An 18,735-nucleotide genomic window follows, 5' to 3' on the forward strand; every position below is an offset into this window, starting at 1 on the left:
GAAAGAGCCTGAAAAAAAAAAAAAAAAAAAGTCTAAATTCTGGTTTGGGTCATTTGTAAAAGGCATCTCAGAACCCCTGACGAGACAACCGTGGTCTGCATATACATGTCCATCTTGCAACTGATCATATCACGAACAGCCTCGACTGAAAATGACCCCTCCCCCGGCCACTGACAAACACCAGATAACAGAGGTGGAAGAAAAAGAGGTCTGAATAGCCTCCACAGTAGAAACATTAACTCAGAAATTAATACTGTGGGTACATTATTTTTTATTATTATTAAAAAAATTAATAAATATACGAAGATATAACCGTAGTAACACAAACCACGTTTAACGTAAATTGTGAATAATTACAGCACTCCTGTTTATAGAAACCCGTGCCTAATGCTTTGTCAAGAAAAAAGTGATTACATTACATGAATGAGGTGCTTATATAGGGTGCCTGATAGAGGGCACATTGAAGTTGGTGGAGAATTTTGCAAATTAGAATTTGCCAAGGGCATTCGAGTGGGGTATAAAAAGATTGCAACAAGTGCTTTCAATGCTCAGATAGGCAAAGAGTGGAAACCCTGGAGATCAAGAAATAGCTTCAGTGTCAGTGGAGGTAAGTATATTTTGGAATAACATATCCTGCAATTACTTATTAATATCACAAATATATGGTTTATAAGCACATGCATATACTTACTCTATAACAACTTTCGGAATGGCCAACTGTTCAAAATGAAGGTATTTTTTAAGCTCATCAAGATAATTGACATACATCATTTTCCTTCCAAACTTGACACTGTGAAATAAGGTACATATTTACTACTATTCATAATGATTTCAAATAGAATTATTTTACAACCTGCAATATTTATAATACTAACCTAGTTAAATTTGCTCCTTAAACTTCTAAAAAGTAGAGATAATATTTAAAAAAACTAAATTAAGAATCGAAACAGATAACTAGGAATTCAGCTTAAACATATTTGTTCATAGCTTTATATAAGAATATAATATGTACAGAATTTATTACAATACCAAAACATTCAAACATATGTTTTTCAACTGATTTCTTCAATTCTTTCAACTTTCTTCCCATAACGACTGACTGTTAAATGTCTAAGTTTTATTTATAAGAAACTTGACACAATAAATCCTGTTTTTGCCAAAAATGTTACTAAAACAATGACTGTCCTGGATCATTAGCATGGATGGACATTTTTACTATAAACTTAAAACAGGGCATGGTCATTTTGACTAGAAGTCTAAAATAGGGCACGTTAAGAATAACGCATTAAGGCAAAGTGGTTTTTATATCTTCTCACATAGCAAAGATTAATTTATATTGGGACATGTACTGTATCTCTTTAATTCTTGTCTTGAAAAACCTATCCACATTTCTACAACATGACATCAACTTCTCTTAACATTTCAAGATAACTGGCAAAGAATGGAGAAAAAGAAAAAAGCATGTATAAAGTTTAATCATATGTACTAAAGACAATCTGTTTGTATAAATACACATAAACCTACCTAATAGCAGGTCGGAAAATCTGCCATACTACCCTAATGAAGGTAGTGGGATGGACTAGATACAATGCTTTAAGATTCTTTTTATACCTAAAATGTATACAAAAGCTTTAGAAGCTGCTTTAGATTAGACAAGTACACAAATACCCTACAAGTCCATGTATTCAGTTTCTAATTATTACACCATAAATATGTACATAATTTCTAGAACACTGAAGATTTTAAATTTCTTTAGTTATACATTAAATACATATACATATAAATGAGAATTACCTCAAAGTAAATTTCACATGAGCACAAATTAAATTTACATATTTTAAAGTTATGACAAAGTTTATGTTGTTACTTTTAATTACTCAATGAAAATGTACAAGTTAATTCCATTGTGAAAATTTTTAGTTTAATCGAAGATGTATATATTAAGATTGGATTAATTACACAATAGGTACATATGTTTGTTCAAGGCTGATATTTGGCCCCAAATTAAAATGTTAGAAACTTTCCCCTTTGAAGTAAGAAAATTATCTTTTGATCAAATGCAGAGTAATAAATACAATGCACTGAAAAGTAAAATAAAAAATAATAATTTTCCTCTTCTTTAGATATTACAAAGTGACTTTATGCAGTTTAAAGTTTCTAGATATTACATTAAAATAAAGTTTTAAGTTCATGAGTATAATAAATTCTCATTTAAAAAATCAGCATAAATTTAAATATGTGGAAAAAGTCTTTCATAATGATTCAAATGTCACAATTCACTTACATTTTGAGGCTTTATATGCTGTATATTCTGAGATTAGAAATCAAGTTTTTATTACGAGTAACACAGATTACAACATTTACATTTTGTTCAATAGCTATGGTTAAAAGTTTTTTTTATCCATGCATATTTCAAAAGTGTTAAATGTTTTAAAATCACATATGTACATTTTTAGCATTAACAGGCCTCATCAAACTCACAGAACTAATCATTATTATTTATTATAAAAATCTCCAATGTTACTAAGATAGGAACAAAAGCATAAAAAGACAAGCATACATTGTCTTCAGATACTAGTGGGTTTTATAAAAATGCTTTTTATTATATGTACTGATATAATGCTTTCTTTAGTGATAACATAAAATATTTGGTGTAAAAAAATTTTAAATCAGATGAAACTTACTTTCTATCAAATGCTTTATAAGCAGACCACAGCCAGCCAAGAGAAGGCTTATTTTTTCTATTGAGACCATAATGGAAATAAACAAGTGTATAGTCATTTTCCACAAACTGGTCTAGTGTGTACATGAGGTACCTGTGAAAAACACCATAGAATTAAGTTCTTTTAAAAGAATGTCCAACACACGTGTATCCAATATATACTAAACTCAACCATATTATTTCAAATTATTACAGCATGTTTTAAAGTATACACAGAACACCACAACTTTCACTAAATAATTTAAACTTAATAATAGCTAATTGAAACAAAATTTCATCATTAAATGTATTTATACAATAACAGTTCTCTATTGACAATCTGAAACTGGTGAGATTTTTATCTTTTTTTTCCACTTGAGAATTAATTTTATTGGAAATATAATGGTCATCAAGTTGCTAAGTGTATGTTTCAAAGAAGTTGTGTTTTGATTATGAGATTAAAATGCAGTTAAGAGGGCAGTGAATTAAAATATTAATCAATGGGACTTTATACTTTATAAGCCTTTAGACTGGAAGATATTTCTGAAAAAGTTCTTTAAATGTTCATGTTTAAGCTTTTTTTCCCATCACCAAAAGATTGTTGGAGATATAATTTTGAATTTAAGGTATTGGCTTTCTTCATCTTTCAGCTCAGCAAATTTTAATGATACATGGATGACAGAACCTATAAACAAAAATAAACCAAATCTCTCTCTCTCTCTATATATATTACATGTACCTCCCCACATAAAGACATACATTGATTTTAAAAGCATTCTCTGTGATTGAACAAACTGGTCTGATGAATGCTGGTACTGTTTGGAACTTCAGTTTTAAACTAGTATACTGTATGCTTTGTTACCCAAACTTAGATAATAGGTATCACATTACAACTTCCAAAATCAAAGCATTAACAATGACGCTGGTAAGCTTTGAATTCTTTCAAAATGAGTGTAAAAGTATATTTATAAAAAGTTTATTGGTAAAAAACTACTACAGAATGAAATACTCAATTCCTCAACAAATATTATTTATTTTATTTACACTAAAATAAGTAATAATTACAATGTAGTTCAAATCTCATCTTATCTAAAAATTTTCACTTATTTTAAGAAAACTTTAAATTAATTGACTAATGTAATGGAAAGCTTTTGAGTTATATTTATTTTAGCCCTGTAATTGTTTATATCTTTGCATTGTATATAAATATTATATGTTGTATAAAAATGAATAGTTTTCTTTCTTTTGATATGGTTATCTTAATCTGTTTTCAATGAATAAAAAACTTTACTAGTGTTGATAAATCCCCATTTTTATTTACCTCAACACTGTTGTTAAGCATATAATAATACTGCATGTTAATCCCACTATTGTTATATCTCATGATCAGAATGATCTTTTGTTACAAACCTTAGTGAATTAAAGAATCATTATTTTATACCTGATGATGATCTATGTAGGAAGGTCAAAACCTTAAAATGTGTTTTACATTACTTTGGCAGTTTTTCATTCATACTCAAAATTACTGTTTTACTGTGATGATACAGAAAAAGAGCTTTTCATACCTACTGTGCTTGTGAAAAATGGGACTTAAAAACCAAAAAATAAGACAAACAACCAGCTATTAAAAGCATATAAACATCACAACATTATCCCTACGTTTCTTTGTTTCAAACTTGCCAATAGCAATCTTCAAGATTCAGCTACTTATTAACTGTCAAGTGCTTACTAGGTGTAGAACTTTGAGTGAAATTTCAAAGGAAATGACAACCAGAAAAACTTAACAGTCACCTAGGGGACCTCCACAAGAACATCTCATGGTGTAACTTTATACAATTTAAATATCTTCTGAATTCAAGCAATGATAACAAAATTGCTCAGATTGAACATAACTTGTCTTGACCCTAACCATTTAATATTCAACTTAAGTAACATTATTTTATCTGACCAATGTATATATGCCTTGCCTAAAAGTCTTACTTTTTCCATTCCACTCTATAAGCTAAACTCTGCTTTCCTCTATCCTTTTGAACTGTTTTACCATAGATTAAAATCACTGATAATTTCCACTAAAAATAACTGTGATCATATCTGTGAGTTTATACCTGCTAATATAAGATAATTAGGTCTCTCTACTTTCTACAACTACACTACAATATATATAGATCATCTCTTCCACTAAAATCTGAAGAACTTTCTGCACTGAAAGAACCATAAAAAATATATGAAAATATCATCATCACTCGCCCTGATAAAAGAAATGGAACTCTTTGGAATTGTTATTCTCAACAAAACTGACTATTCTAAAAGAATAAATAATATTATACAAAACTAAACTTAAAATACTGAACAAGAATCACTTATCTGTCACAATTCAGTGTGAAGAAACAATGTAAATAATTTTGTCAAAGATATAAAATGTGAAAGGATGATCTCAGACAGTGTTTTGAACACGTTATATACAACAGGATGCTAGCCTGGCATTTTATAGACTCCCAAAAGTTAACAAAGAAAATGTTCACCCTACAACCTATTCTTTCTGCCATTGGCATCCAAAACCACTCACTAAATGTCTTGTACCTATCATATGACCTCTCACAACTAAAAACTTCACTATCCCTGATGTCTTCAGTTTTGCTCCTGAACTAAGTCAGCTATCCCCTTTGAAAAGCATTTTATGGCTAGTTTTGACATCACATCTTTATTTACAAATATCTATTTGGACAGAACTAATACCACATGCCTATCCAAACTATTGTAGAATGACAATGATGTTAATAGTCTATCCAAAATAGAGTTTAAAGTGATACTAGAACTTGCTGTCAAACATTCGTATCTAAGTAGATCAAAATGTTGTACTTTAATAATGAAGTTGAATACACATTAAAATGTCTTTTAACTTTAAATTAATATTAACCACTGATGAAAGCAAGCTACCTACATATATGAGGATTAAAAACAACTCAGTAATGAATGTAGCTAAGTTAATACATTGTTCTTACTTACAATGATTAGAATGCATTGTTTCTTTACTTCGTATCCCCACTGAAGCTTAAAATAAAAATAGATATATAAAACATTCTAACCAATAGTAAATGAATGAATGCAATATTAAAAAAGAATGGAATATAACTAAATTATAGATCACATACACACCGGAGATTTGCTTCGAGCAACACTTCCTGAACTTCACAAAATAATTTTCATGCTATCTTTACAAAAATCAACAGACTGAAAAATTATAAAGATCTAGCAGCAATTAACAAAAAAAAACAGTCCCATTCTGTTTGATGCTGTACACTGTTTTATATCACATGTATAATGCACACAATCAATCATCTTATATCCTTTTCCCTTTTAAGAATCATGTAACCCTGTTGTTACAATTGGCAAATACTCCCATTAAAGATTTGTTTTTTGGTATTAAGCACAAAGTACACAATGGGTAATAATAGGCTGTACTTACTGTAGGTATCAAAACCTGATTTTTATCATTATACACTCTCATACATACTGCTGAATCATGGGTGGCTACTTATTAAATAAAATACCCCCCCCCCCCAAAAAAAAACAACAACAACAAACAAACTTAGAGTATTTTCAACTCCAGAGGCAAACTTTCAAAAGTTGTAAAAAAAGTGTTTTTGAAACAATGATAATTGCAACTATCATACATTCATTTATCTACAGTATGTCACTAAGGAGAATAAAGAATTAGTATACTTTTTACCAAGAATCACTTAAAATTCATATTACAGAGTATATATTCACATACAATTCTAAAGAAATTTTTTACATGACATTTTCTTCTTCAAACTTATTTTTAGCTTTTCTTTAAATTTTAACCACTCAAACATCAACTAAATAATAGATAGGATTACTTATTAACTTATGAACATAAAATCACTTTTAGAATGTTTAAAATTTACTTTATAGCAAGTAAAATATACTTGCATCTCATATATAAATAATAACTTACTATAAAACCTTAACCCTAGAAATGGCAAATAGAATCAATATGGACTGACAACAGCTATTCAAACATATTTTTATAAAATATGTATATACCAAATTGCTTGTGGATATATGACAATAACAAAAATACCATTAACATTGCAATTAATCCTAGTAGATACCGCTCAGGCTCCCCAGTGTGTTTTTTTATACAGATAATGAGCCATTTCACTGATATTTTTTCATCAGTTCTTTACAATTTAGTGTACATGTAAAAAGATAAAATTATTGAATAAGATCCAAATGGTGGATCCCACTGGTAGTGAATGACATTAGTGATCTGACATTTAACAGAAGTTTTAAACTTATTTGTAAAAAGCTTGTCTGTCTTGTCTCTGAAGAAACATAAAACCATGAAATATACATAAATGAAGGTATATCTGTTAACTTAAATGTACGTGAAAAAAAAATCATGATGAAGTCTCTTCTAAGTGTCTTATCTGTATTTTTTTAACCTACCTGCAAAACTTGGCATGCTTAATCTTAGAAAATAACTTACTTAGTTACGAACATGAAATATCTAAGTTTCATGTTGGAAAATAGCTTATCTATTACCTTCCAAAATAAACTAGACAAAATTAAGTTATATTAGGTCTATTTATACGTGTTTAGGTGAAAAGCTTGGGATGACAAAGTTCACTGTTTGAAAATTGCTTACTTTTATTGTGATAGTGGCATAACTATACTTTGATGAAAAACTTGGGCTTGATTAAGTTCTTTTTTTCAAAAGCATATTTAGTCTTCTATCAACCTGCAAATTCACACGATTGATTACTTTACTGAAATACATCTTCATACATAAATAACTTGTGCACCAATGAATTCCTTGTTGGTAGATAGCTTACCATTATCTACCTGTAAAAATGATAGAATAACTTATTTACTGAAAAGCAGTATACTTACATATAGCTGGGAAATTTAGTACGATAAAGTTCTTTGTTGAAAGATAGCATATCTGTACCTACCTGAAAAACTTAGTATAATTAAGTTATTTGTTGAAAGGGGGCATATATGTACACACCTGAGAAATTTGGCATGATTAAGTTCTTTGTTCGAAGGTATCTTACAAGCAGAAATGACTATCACTTTCCTTCCATAGGAGTCATCACCTGAAACCAAATATCAGATAAAACACTGATCATTTATTAATCAAAATTTGATATACCTGACATTATAATTTTTTATTATCAGAGACGATTTAATATGCGAGAATCAGAAGGACAAAATGTATTTAAAAACTTATGTCAGATTGTTTTTTTTTCTTGTTGTATTCTAAAGACATGAATCAATATTAATTTTTTTATACAAAATATATTTTTAAGTTAAATATAAAACAAAAATTGTATATTTGCACTTTTGTTATTGGTTCTTATACAACACTGATGTATCTCTGCTGTTAATGGTAATGTAAAGAAAATTTTATGCTCCCCTGATGCACCACCTTACCCTAGTAAAACATTTAGGATAAACTTAATAACTCACATGATCTAGTGGATTAACCACAGACAGAAGTGTAATGCATGTAGTTCAACAGTTTACCAACATAAAACTGTAAATGAGGAAATTAAAATTACAAAATACTTGTAAATAGATAAACCTTAATGTATCATATTGATTAATACCTGCCAGAGTGCCAGTTAGGCAATAAACCAGCTAAAAAAGTAGTTTCATATTAATATCCATCATAACTGAAAAATATTTTAAATTAACCCTACGTGTTTGGATGGGGATCAAAGTGCAAATGCCACTATCTTTTATAGAAAGTCATTCAAAATGGTATTATGTATCTGATGTTATAGTTATCAACTATTCATTTTACGCTACATTGCTGATTATGCAGCAGTTCATGGTAGAGGAAAGTAAATACCAGAGATACTGAAAAAACTGTAGATATACATTTCAGATATTCTACCAGTTATGCAACTTCAGTGTGCAAACTGTACAATAAACAAAATTATTTTATTCTTAAGATGGGCATCATTTTACTCTACAACGTGTCAGAATATGTTGGAAATTCACAGACATATCTTGAGTACAAATACTTTTGTAAATGCATTTGATTTTTTTTGTGTAAAACAGACTTGTATATATTACTAAAAGCTTGCCAAAGTAAATGTGGAATTACAGTCAACATTCCTTCTTCAATACAGAAGTCAGTTCCTTGGACAGACCCTGTGCTCATTCAGCTAGTAGCAACATATTTTAAAAAATCCAAAACAGTTTTAAGAGCTCACATGTACAAGTACTATTGCTTATGAAAATCCATGTTCGTGACGGATTTGTAAAACTTTTGAGCTATTTAATGATTTACATTTCACATACATAGGTTTACAATTAAAAAACATATAATAATACTTTTAATAGATCTCATAGATATTTACCATTTAACAATTGCAAGACTGTCTTAGAGATTAATGTGCATCTATTACCAAGTGAACTATCTAGACAGTGACCACTACTTTCCTCGATGTAAACAGATGTAAAATCCTGATCAGTTTCTTCATTTTTTCAATGACCAATTCTATGACCATAATCATTGCAAATTTTCTCTTTAATGGATGTTTAAAAAATAAGTTTAACACATTTATACCACTATAAATTTATAATATCACTCCCAAAACAATAAAGATATTTTACTGACACACTTTTTATCTGTTATTTAATGTGAATGAAAAAGGTATTTCATAATGAGAAGTTAATAATTTAAGCCATAATGTTCATGTTTGTTATGTTTTAACTTACTAGGTAATTATTTTTCTGTAAGTTGTTATGACATGAGTACCTTTAAGCCATTGCATGTAGGTGCTGTAGTACACATAAAAGTGCACATTTACAGTACAAGTTTACCATATACATTAACAGTTATCAAGAAAAGATTAACAACAAAAAGAACAATTTAAACTGTAAGTGAAGTGACCTACTCGTGTTCTTGTGGAAGATTTTAAATCCTCCAGTATATAACAGCACTTGACCTAATTATAAACCACTGCCTACAGCTAAAGGTCATAGGTTTGATCTAATTACTTACAAGTATCAAACTGTACACACTACTGAATGAGGACTTTTGTGATCCACTTCAATGGAAAAAAAAAATAGTGAGGAGTAAAAAAAACAGTGCTTCTCATTCAGGTCTTTTTTAAGGTATTACAAAAGTACTATTTGACATGTTGGAATTCAACTAAAAGTATATTCTTAATTACACTAAACCTGAAACTTCATGGACATAGAAAGTCAGAGTTTTATCAGCAGTAAGAATCTCCTTATCAGATCACATAATCTATTTTATTTGGGGATAAATTTTAACAATAATTCTCAATGTTCACAGGAAAAAGTTTATCATTCTACTTTACAGAAAGCTTTTACTAATTAGTAGAAAATTCCATTTTCATGATCATTTTGAACTTTTAATTACATTCTAAGAATATAGAAGTTATTGATAAAATGCCAGGACATTACATATTATTTCAGATTTACAGGTATAAATACATCTGCTTTTATAAGTCCTAATCCAGAAAATAATAAAAACCTTCTGTTCTGCTAGCCTACTCATCCTAGCTAGCAACAAGTTTCTTGCTTTTGCAAACAGTTACCAGTAACACTACTACTACTATCCACCACTTCATATTTTACATATCTCACATCTCAATAATCAATAACTGTACTACATTATAATTTATTTCAAATGTACAAAATTCATGGTTTTATGCACACACAGCAAAACTTTAAACTTCACAATCTTAACAACAATTAATTCACAAACAGATCTCTTGATAAAAAAAATAATGTATTAAACAACACCAATCTTCACTGAACAACATTGATGAAAGACATCATAACAACAACTAGAAGAGTTTATACACAGTTCTGCTATATCTAAGTAATGTTTTAGGGCATAATTGAAATCTCTTATCCATATATACCTATGCACCAGTGAAAAATAAAATCCATTGGTAAAATATACTGATTTTCATTAGATAATAACATCAGACCAGTTCTACTGTCTGCTTAAAAATGTACAAAACTAGTTTTTAAGTAGTGATTGAAAAATGACCCATCCACACTGTGGGCTTTTCATTTTCATCACTATTCTGTTAAATTTTGTGACAAAAAAAATGTAAGCTTTGCAACTGGCTAGTTTTATTTTTATAACTTTTATAGATCAGATAAACCATCACACCTAACACACAAATAAGAGTGATTCATTATACTTTCAGCCTTTTGGATTTTCCACTAAAAAACCTATATAGTTGAAACTATAAAACTGATAACTATTAAACAGACTTAATGAATAATACAAAAAAAAACACACATCTGTTCAGTTTTTACTTCCCATGATATTAACCCTATAAGAAATAAGTTGATTGATTTGATCAGCTTTGGAACTGTAAGACTATGCATACTATTAACACCAAATTTAATAGGTGTATTTTCATGAAATTTGACAAGCTTTTAGCAAAAGTTACAAGTGTGCTGTTCACAGAAAATCATATTTTTTTGATAAAGTATTTTACAAAAGATTTGTCTGTGAAGTTCTCAGTCTTAGTGGAAGGTGATTTTCATGCTAAGAATAAAAACACTTTATCTTACACTTTTCATATTTCATTTGCATAACCATTGAACCTTCTAAGTCAATAGCCAACGTTTTGTTTTTTAGTAAAACTTTTATACTTTATCTCACATTTCTTTTACCTTAACACTGACTGTAAAGAAATTATCAATACAGCATGACATGAAAAATTGAAAAAATACGACATAAAATGAATAACACCTTTTCCCTCTGTACTGGTCACTCAGTGGGACAACAATAAGTCTTCAGATTTACAATGCTAAAATCAGGGGTTTGTTTCCCCCTCGGTGGACACAGCGGATAGCGTGATGTGGCTTTGCTATAAAAACACACACACACACACACGTTTACCTCTGTACTAACTGCAGTATTGATCAGAAATTCCAAAAGTTATTTTCCTATAATGAAAATATATTTCTGATAGGTATTTACCTCCTGTCACATGTATAGCTATTTTCGTTTAGTGCTGCCCTCTATATAAATTTTTTTTTGTATGCCACAAGCCTTGAATTCTCATGTACCCCACAATCAATGTGATTCAACTGTGTCTCACATGCAAATCATCATGCGACAACACTCCACCAATAGGAGTGCGACACACCCTCCTAATGCATGTGATTCCCTCTATTCGATTGTACTGAATTATCACTTCGAGATTAGGCCAGGTCTCGACAAATATTTTCAGATCTAGAAGCCAGCCCAAAAAGTTAGGAGCCAGGTCCGATATAGGAAAGTTAGGGAATATATTTTGAGTCGGTTGGGTGGTTATGGTACGAGACAGACAGTTTTACAATAAAAAAAAAGGGTTAATTATTAAACTTTATTAAATAACATATGTTAACATTTTCCTAAATTGAAAATGTATTTCCAATAATACTTACCTCCGCTGACACAAAAACTATTTCTCAATCTTCAGGGTTTCCATTCTTTGCCCATCTAAGCATTAAAAACACTTGCTCCAGTGTTTTATACCCCACTTGAATGGCCTTGGCAAATTCTAATTTGCAAAATTCTCCACCAACTTCAATGCACCTTCTATATAGGTACTGTATACAAGCACCTAATTCAGATAATGTAATTGCTTTTTCGAGACATAAACCAGCTTTAAGTGGGAAGGTAGGGCAGGAGAGTGTCAGCAGAGGTAAGTATATTTTGGAAATTAACATTTTCCTAAACTGAAAATGTATTTCCAATAATACTTACCTCCACTAACACTATAGCTAGAATCCCACACTGAGAAGGTAGAGGGGCCGGTGCAGCCATGAACCATACAGAAAGCATCTGTATAGAATGGAAGCGTACCAAGATAAAGATGGTACAAGAGTGGGAAAAACCACACTACATCCAAAACAGGTATGCTCTTCACCAGGAACTCAGTTCCTATATCAAAGGTGGAATAGAATAACAGTAATCATCAGTATAGCCTAGCCCCAACCAGATACCCAAAGTTCCACAAATCAAGGTTGGAATTAAGAGGTCGTGGTACCTATATTCCATGTTGGTGGCTAGGGCTATTGGACTGCAATGTTACATATACTTTTGATTGGATCCCAACCTGTAGCTATAGAATGATGTGTTTTGCACCACTGGAATCACAACAAGAAAGTGGACAAAATTTTCCTCCCCCTGAAGAAGTCCAAAGGCAAATCACCATGCTCGGAATGATGAGATTGTGTATGTCGTACTCAAACAAAAGAACAGAACTCATCCCATCTGGAATTATGAATATTCATCCTCACCCTCCAACCAAATGGGCAGGGAATATTCCACTAGCCCATGGAATTATAAAGAAGATGTGAAATCTGTGCTCAACCAAAGACCTAGAATGGGACCACATCACATTTGGAATTATGAGGAGATAGTGGACCTCCTTCCATGAACAATACATGAAACTGACACTGATCAAAGAGAAGGGCCATGCACCCCCCCCCCCCAACCGAATAGCTTTGTGTCAAACCTGAACCAGTATTATGAGTAGACTCCTACTGACAACTGGGAAAAACATACAGGGACTCTCCTCTCCAAGAGTGGAGGAACACACTCGAACACTCTGTAGGAAAAGCCTCTGTCTACCACCCCAGTGACTTGAAACTGGGGTAATAAGAACTCCAAAGCTCCACTAGTACAGTCTGGGGGGGGGTATATGCATTGGGGGGCCCTTAGGAACAGTGCTCTGGAAACTATGCAATAGGTGAACCAAGTTCCCTACATTTTTAAAAGCAAACTGATCCCGATCAGGATCCCCTTTAGCTTTACTCATGACAGTCTATGAGTGGCAGTCCATAGTAATAAGATTATACCTTCTAGTAAGTGCCTAGGTGGTCTTATGGAACACTCAATTTTGACAGAGCCTGTTGCAACCTGAAGTAATTATAGTGAAAGTGGTTGCTAGAGCAGAATTGAAAAGAGAAAGCATATCTGTCTGGGCAACACTCGCCACAAAGTGGGATCCAGTGAAATAATAAAGGGGTCCTGGAAAAAAAAATAGTATAGGATTGAGGAAAATACTTATCTCTTGTTAAAATCTGACAGATTTGGTCAAAATAACTACAGGGGTTAGTCAAAATCCCTCAGAAGAGGAAACTGTCAGATTATGCAATTAATGAGATAGAAAAGTATTAGGAGTAGTCCACATACCAGACTGCACAATGTCTTCCAGGAGGCAATTCAACTGGGCAGCTATTGACATAGAGATATGACAAATCTGGTGAGATGTAACACACAAAAGATTTCTCTCCTGTAATGATAATCCATTATAGGCCATGTGAATCAATTAGGAAGCCACCTCATTATGGTTATAGAAGACAAGTCATGGGAAAAAGAAAGCTTCCAATGAATGAACAATCGATTCTTACTTCCTCAAAATAAGTTAGTACAAGCTAACATAACACTTGAGGGCCCTAACAGGACATAATAAATTGTCAGGATTGGAATGCTCATTGGAGAGGCTACTTGGGTATGCTTTTATAAAGTTAGAATTAACGGGAAGAAAATCGGAAAACAGGAGATAAAGGTAGAGTGGAAAGGAAAAGGATGAAAATCCTTCTCGTAAAGCTTGGATCACCCAAGAATTGGTTGGAAAAACCACCACAGGTGAACAAAATTGGCCAAATGTGCCTCCACCAGACAAAAACCACCAGAAAGTCACTGGAATTGCTGGGAACAACAAATCTAACTGATGAAATTTGAACCCCCTAGTGGTAGGAACTGGTAAAGGATGTGAAGTTGCAGGACAAAAAACAGTTATAGGAGAGGTCATGATATCATAATGAGAAAAAATGGGTAACCAAAAACTAAAGTGTCGAATGTGGACTCTACGAGTCCACACGTGATTTGAAAGATTCTGGAAAATTTCAAAAAAAAAAACAATGGAGAAAAGGAGTTATCCAAAAGTCATGCAGATAAGGGGAAGGTAGATGAACCTGTGAAAAGACAGCATCCTTTCCAATACAATCCCAACAGCAACAGATACATGTGTGAAGGGATAGGGCCAAAGTGGACAATAGCACCAAGGAGGATGAAGATTGGGAATCAATGGAGTGCCTTAGAAAGGAGGTATATGTTGGAAAAGTACTTCAGGAGAGTTGTAAGGGCAAGATGAAGGTGAGAAAATGGACATGGGAGAAATGGATAGGATTATTCAGAAACAGTCCCCCACATTGGCAAAAGTGACTACAACAAAAAGTACTGAAGTTTTGTTAGGAAAAGCTGAAAAGTTTATAATTTTTACATCTTAGTTACTTTTGTTTAAAAATATACATAAAAAACAAGGATTTCTAGTACTCATTATTTATTCCAGATGTTTGCACTTGAGTAAATTATTTGAATTTCTCCACAAACCATTATGAAGTTTCACGAATTTGGGTGTCCAAAATAAAAATTCATGTAACTTTCAAATATGCATTTTATAACACAAAAAATACATTAGGCACTATAAAAAAATGTTCCAAAACTACTATAATTTATCTGGTTTTCTAATTAGGCTATATATAGCAATAAATTTTGTAACTGTTCAGAACACCAAGTTTAATCAACACAAATCAAGCAATTCCTGTCAAATGAAGGATAATGGTGGGAAAACTAAACACTTAATAATAAGATTTATATAGAAGAGAATCTGCTCTTTCTATTGGTATAAAGATGTCCATCAGCCATATAAAGTTGATTAGCAAACAATCTCGAAATTCAAAGAGAGAGAGGGGAGGAGCTTCTCTGTTCAGTTTGATAAATTTATTGATATCTTAGCAAATAAAAAAGGTAGGAGGTTCAAATTTTATATTCTTGTTTGTAATTATGTATAGTTTGCATTTTTAATTAGTTGGAAACTGCAGCAGCCTATTTTAGAAATGAAGAAACCGGAGCTTAGACATGTCATGTTACACAGAAAAATTAAGTTTGAGATTTTTAAAAATGTTTCTTTTTGAAATTAGGAACTAAAAACTTAGACAATACAAAAAATTTTAATTATAAACTATATTTTCATGTCAAGTTAATTGACACATATTGATAATAAAGTTGTTTAATTAAATTTTGAATATAACAGTGTAAAAAGTCATCATGTGCACATTGACTCAGTTATACAGAAAAGTTAAGTGGAAGTCCTTGAAATCTTTGCTCCTTTCATATACATATACTAGTAATACATACCATTAATCCTAAGCAAAATTAGAATTGTTAGTACAGACCTGCAATTTCTACAATCCCATATTTGGCAATGTCTGAAAAATCATCTATATAATCATCATCTAGTAATCCATTTGCTGTACTGGCTAAAGCTTCTTCAAAATTTTCATCCATCAGTCTGTCAGATAACGGTGAGTCAAGGTACTGGTAATTGTCATCACAGTTCATTTCTACTTCCTGATCCATTTCTGTTTCTATGTAAAAGGAAAAAAAAAAAGAAGTTTTATCTAACAATACTTGACACTGGGATAAAGTACTGAACTTATAAAGACAAAAAACACAAAAACACTTTTTATGATTTCTTTAAGTTCACTCATTTAATATCATACTTGATAAATAATTATCATAAACTGAGAGTCCATGGAATACACAATTACAACATACATATGGAAAGTCAGAAATGTTCCAAAAACATAAATAAATGGATGAATTTTATTTCAGACTAAAATGTTATTAGGAGGTTTTATCTTAAAACTATCAAACCTACTCAGCAATCAAAACAAATACTACATAAAAACAACATTACCTGAGGATGCTGCCTGAATTAATTCAGTATCATCAAATTCCAAGGCAGGTTCATAGTCACAATCATGATTATCTGGGACACTATCACTGTTGGTAGAGTCACCTACATGTACAAAAGAGAGATAAAATATAAGAGACATATCTATCAACAATCATATTAACACGCAAGGCATTCAGGTGAACACGTGTACAATAACTAGCCTATCACAGACAAGAAAGTGGTGAGGTGCAAAGGTGAGAGTACACAAGTCCAAGAATCACAATATATTCACTTTGAACACTAATTCTTGCTATGAAATCATCTAATCACTTGGGATGCTGTAAGTTTCAATTTTAAATCTTTGGTGCTTTGCTGTTAAGAAATTTAATGATTTAATATTTAATTATTTTTATATATTAAAAGCTTCAACAGAAAATAGATGTAGATACACTACTTACCCTCCTTCTTTTAAATTATAAAACAGAATATTTCAGAATATGCTCTGTACTCGTATATAGTGACTGGAAGTGAATGTTAATATCTTTGTTCAAGTGTTTAATAAATTAATATAATGCACAACTTCACATATGATGATTTTGCTGACTAACACATTATTGTATGTAATGTTCACCACAATTATATTAAACTTAATTGTCAATATACTACAGCAGAATTTTCAGAAGATGTTTCACATTGTCAGCAAGGCCTTGTTTAAAATATCTTGGTTTTAAAGAGTAAGGTGTTGTATATTTGTACCTACATTCATATGCATTTGACCTAAGGTTGTTGATATAATACTAGTGAAGTATATACAGTAATGTGTGAAAACTAACAGCTATGCTACATTTTGTGACTTTCTTAAATTTGTTATTTTTGAAATGAAATGTTTGAATAGAATGACGGATGGTACTTAACATCAATTAAAAAATTAAAATATACAAAGCATTATTGTTAACTCTATATCTAAATTGGAATACATAGATACAACCCTTGTACAAAGTTATGTATAACTCAAGTTTTCTTGTTAACCTAATTCATATTAAATTACATTTCAAATGTTCACCAAGAACAAAAACATAACGGAGGAAAATAATAAAACTGTTTGGCTCATCAAGATCATATAGACAGCAGAAGCTAAGGTTATGCATATGCTTGTTTTATATTTACATGTAAATCTTAATAACAAATGACTGGCCTACTTGTATGCTTTGTAACATATTTAATTTTTATTCATAGTAAGTTTCATTAAATCTTATCATTTGAAATATTTTTATTTTATTATACTACACTTTTGAAGATGTCTTTCTTTAAGAATTTTACATAAAGTTACACAAACAGCTATCTTTACATAACTGATCCTAATTTTGAAGTGACAGATTAGAGGGAAGGCAGCTAGTCAACAGCATCCACTGCCAACTCTTGGGTTATTCTTATCTAAACAAATAATGGGATTTGACTGTTACTTTTATGGTGCACAAGATAGTCACAATATTTGAAGCTTGTTTTTGCAGCAATATGCCATGAACCTTTCTATTCAGTCTGGACAATCAAACACCAGGCTACACCCAGTCCCACTTATGAGGCTTATTACAAATTTTATTGTTGGCATAGTATATGGCTTTAAGCCTAATTTAAATCTCCAAGCTGGCTGAATTTTGAGAGATATTAATGGCATTATGGCTTAAAATAGTTACCAGCAGGAATATCAAATTGCAATTTAGCAACATGTCCAAAATCTTCAGAGAACAAAATCCAATCATTCCAAAATCTGGAGGACCATGAGGCATAACTAAATCAAAGCTTTGTTTAATCAAGTCCCCAGTGGATGTATAAAATCTCTGTACAGCAATGAATAAAAACAACAAACACATCTTAGAGAAGATAAAGTTGACATTGGAGATAATGTGCATCTATTCTATCTACTAGAATTTATGCTTGTGACCCTCTGATTGGTAAATAGTGAAATGAACATAGTAATTTTATCATTTAAAACACACATCATGAAGATTAATCCAATAAAATATAGACCTACTTGAATCTAAGTTTCAAATGGACAGCAACTGCCTGTTGTAGAAACCTACAAATGTAGAAGACGACGTTTCAAAAGTCTTTTGCCTGAAGACGAAAGGCGGAAGATTTTTGAAACGTCATCCTCTACATTTGTAGGTTTCTACAACAGGCAGTTGCTGTCCATTTGAAACTTATATTCATTATGAATACTCTGCCTAAACCACCTATAAAAGATAGACCTATTTATAGAAATTT

The 18,735-nt window shown here is 31.2% G+C and overlaps 1 protein-coding gene across 1 annotated transcript in view; it reads right to left on the bottom strand.

Annotated features, from left to right (window-relative positions):
• Window positions 1–18,735, bottom strand: part of LOC106459363 (rho GTPase-activating protein 8-like) — a 42,268-nt gene that overhangs the window by 19,063 nt on the left and 4,470 nt on the right. The window contains exons 2-7 of the mRNA XM_013918982.2: window positions 16,492–16,593; window positions 15,968–16,159; window positions 7,737–7,824; window positions 2,685–2,816; window positions 1,525–1,611; window positions 692–790 (exon numbers count right to left, since the gene is read on the bottom strand). Of these exons, the coding sequence (XP_013774436.1) occupies window positions 692–790; window positions 1,525–1,611; window positions 2,685–2,816; window positions 7,737–7,824; window positions 15,968–16,159; window positions 16,492–16,593 (700 nt within the window). The remainder of the gene's footprint in view (window positions 1–691; window positions 791–1,524; window positions 1,612–2,684; window positions 2,817–7,736; window positions 7,825–15,967; window positions 16,160–16,491; window positions 16,594–18,735) is intronic.

This window comes from Limulus polyphemus, unplaced genomic scaffold, assembly GCF_000517525.1.
Source record: "Limulus polyphemus unplaced genomic scaffold, Limulus_polyphemus-2.1.2 Scaffold597, whole genome shotgun sequence".
Taxonomy (NCBI): domain Eukaryota; kingdom Metazoa; phylum Arthropoda; class Merostomata; order Xiphosura; family Limulidae; genus Limulus; species Limulus polyphemus.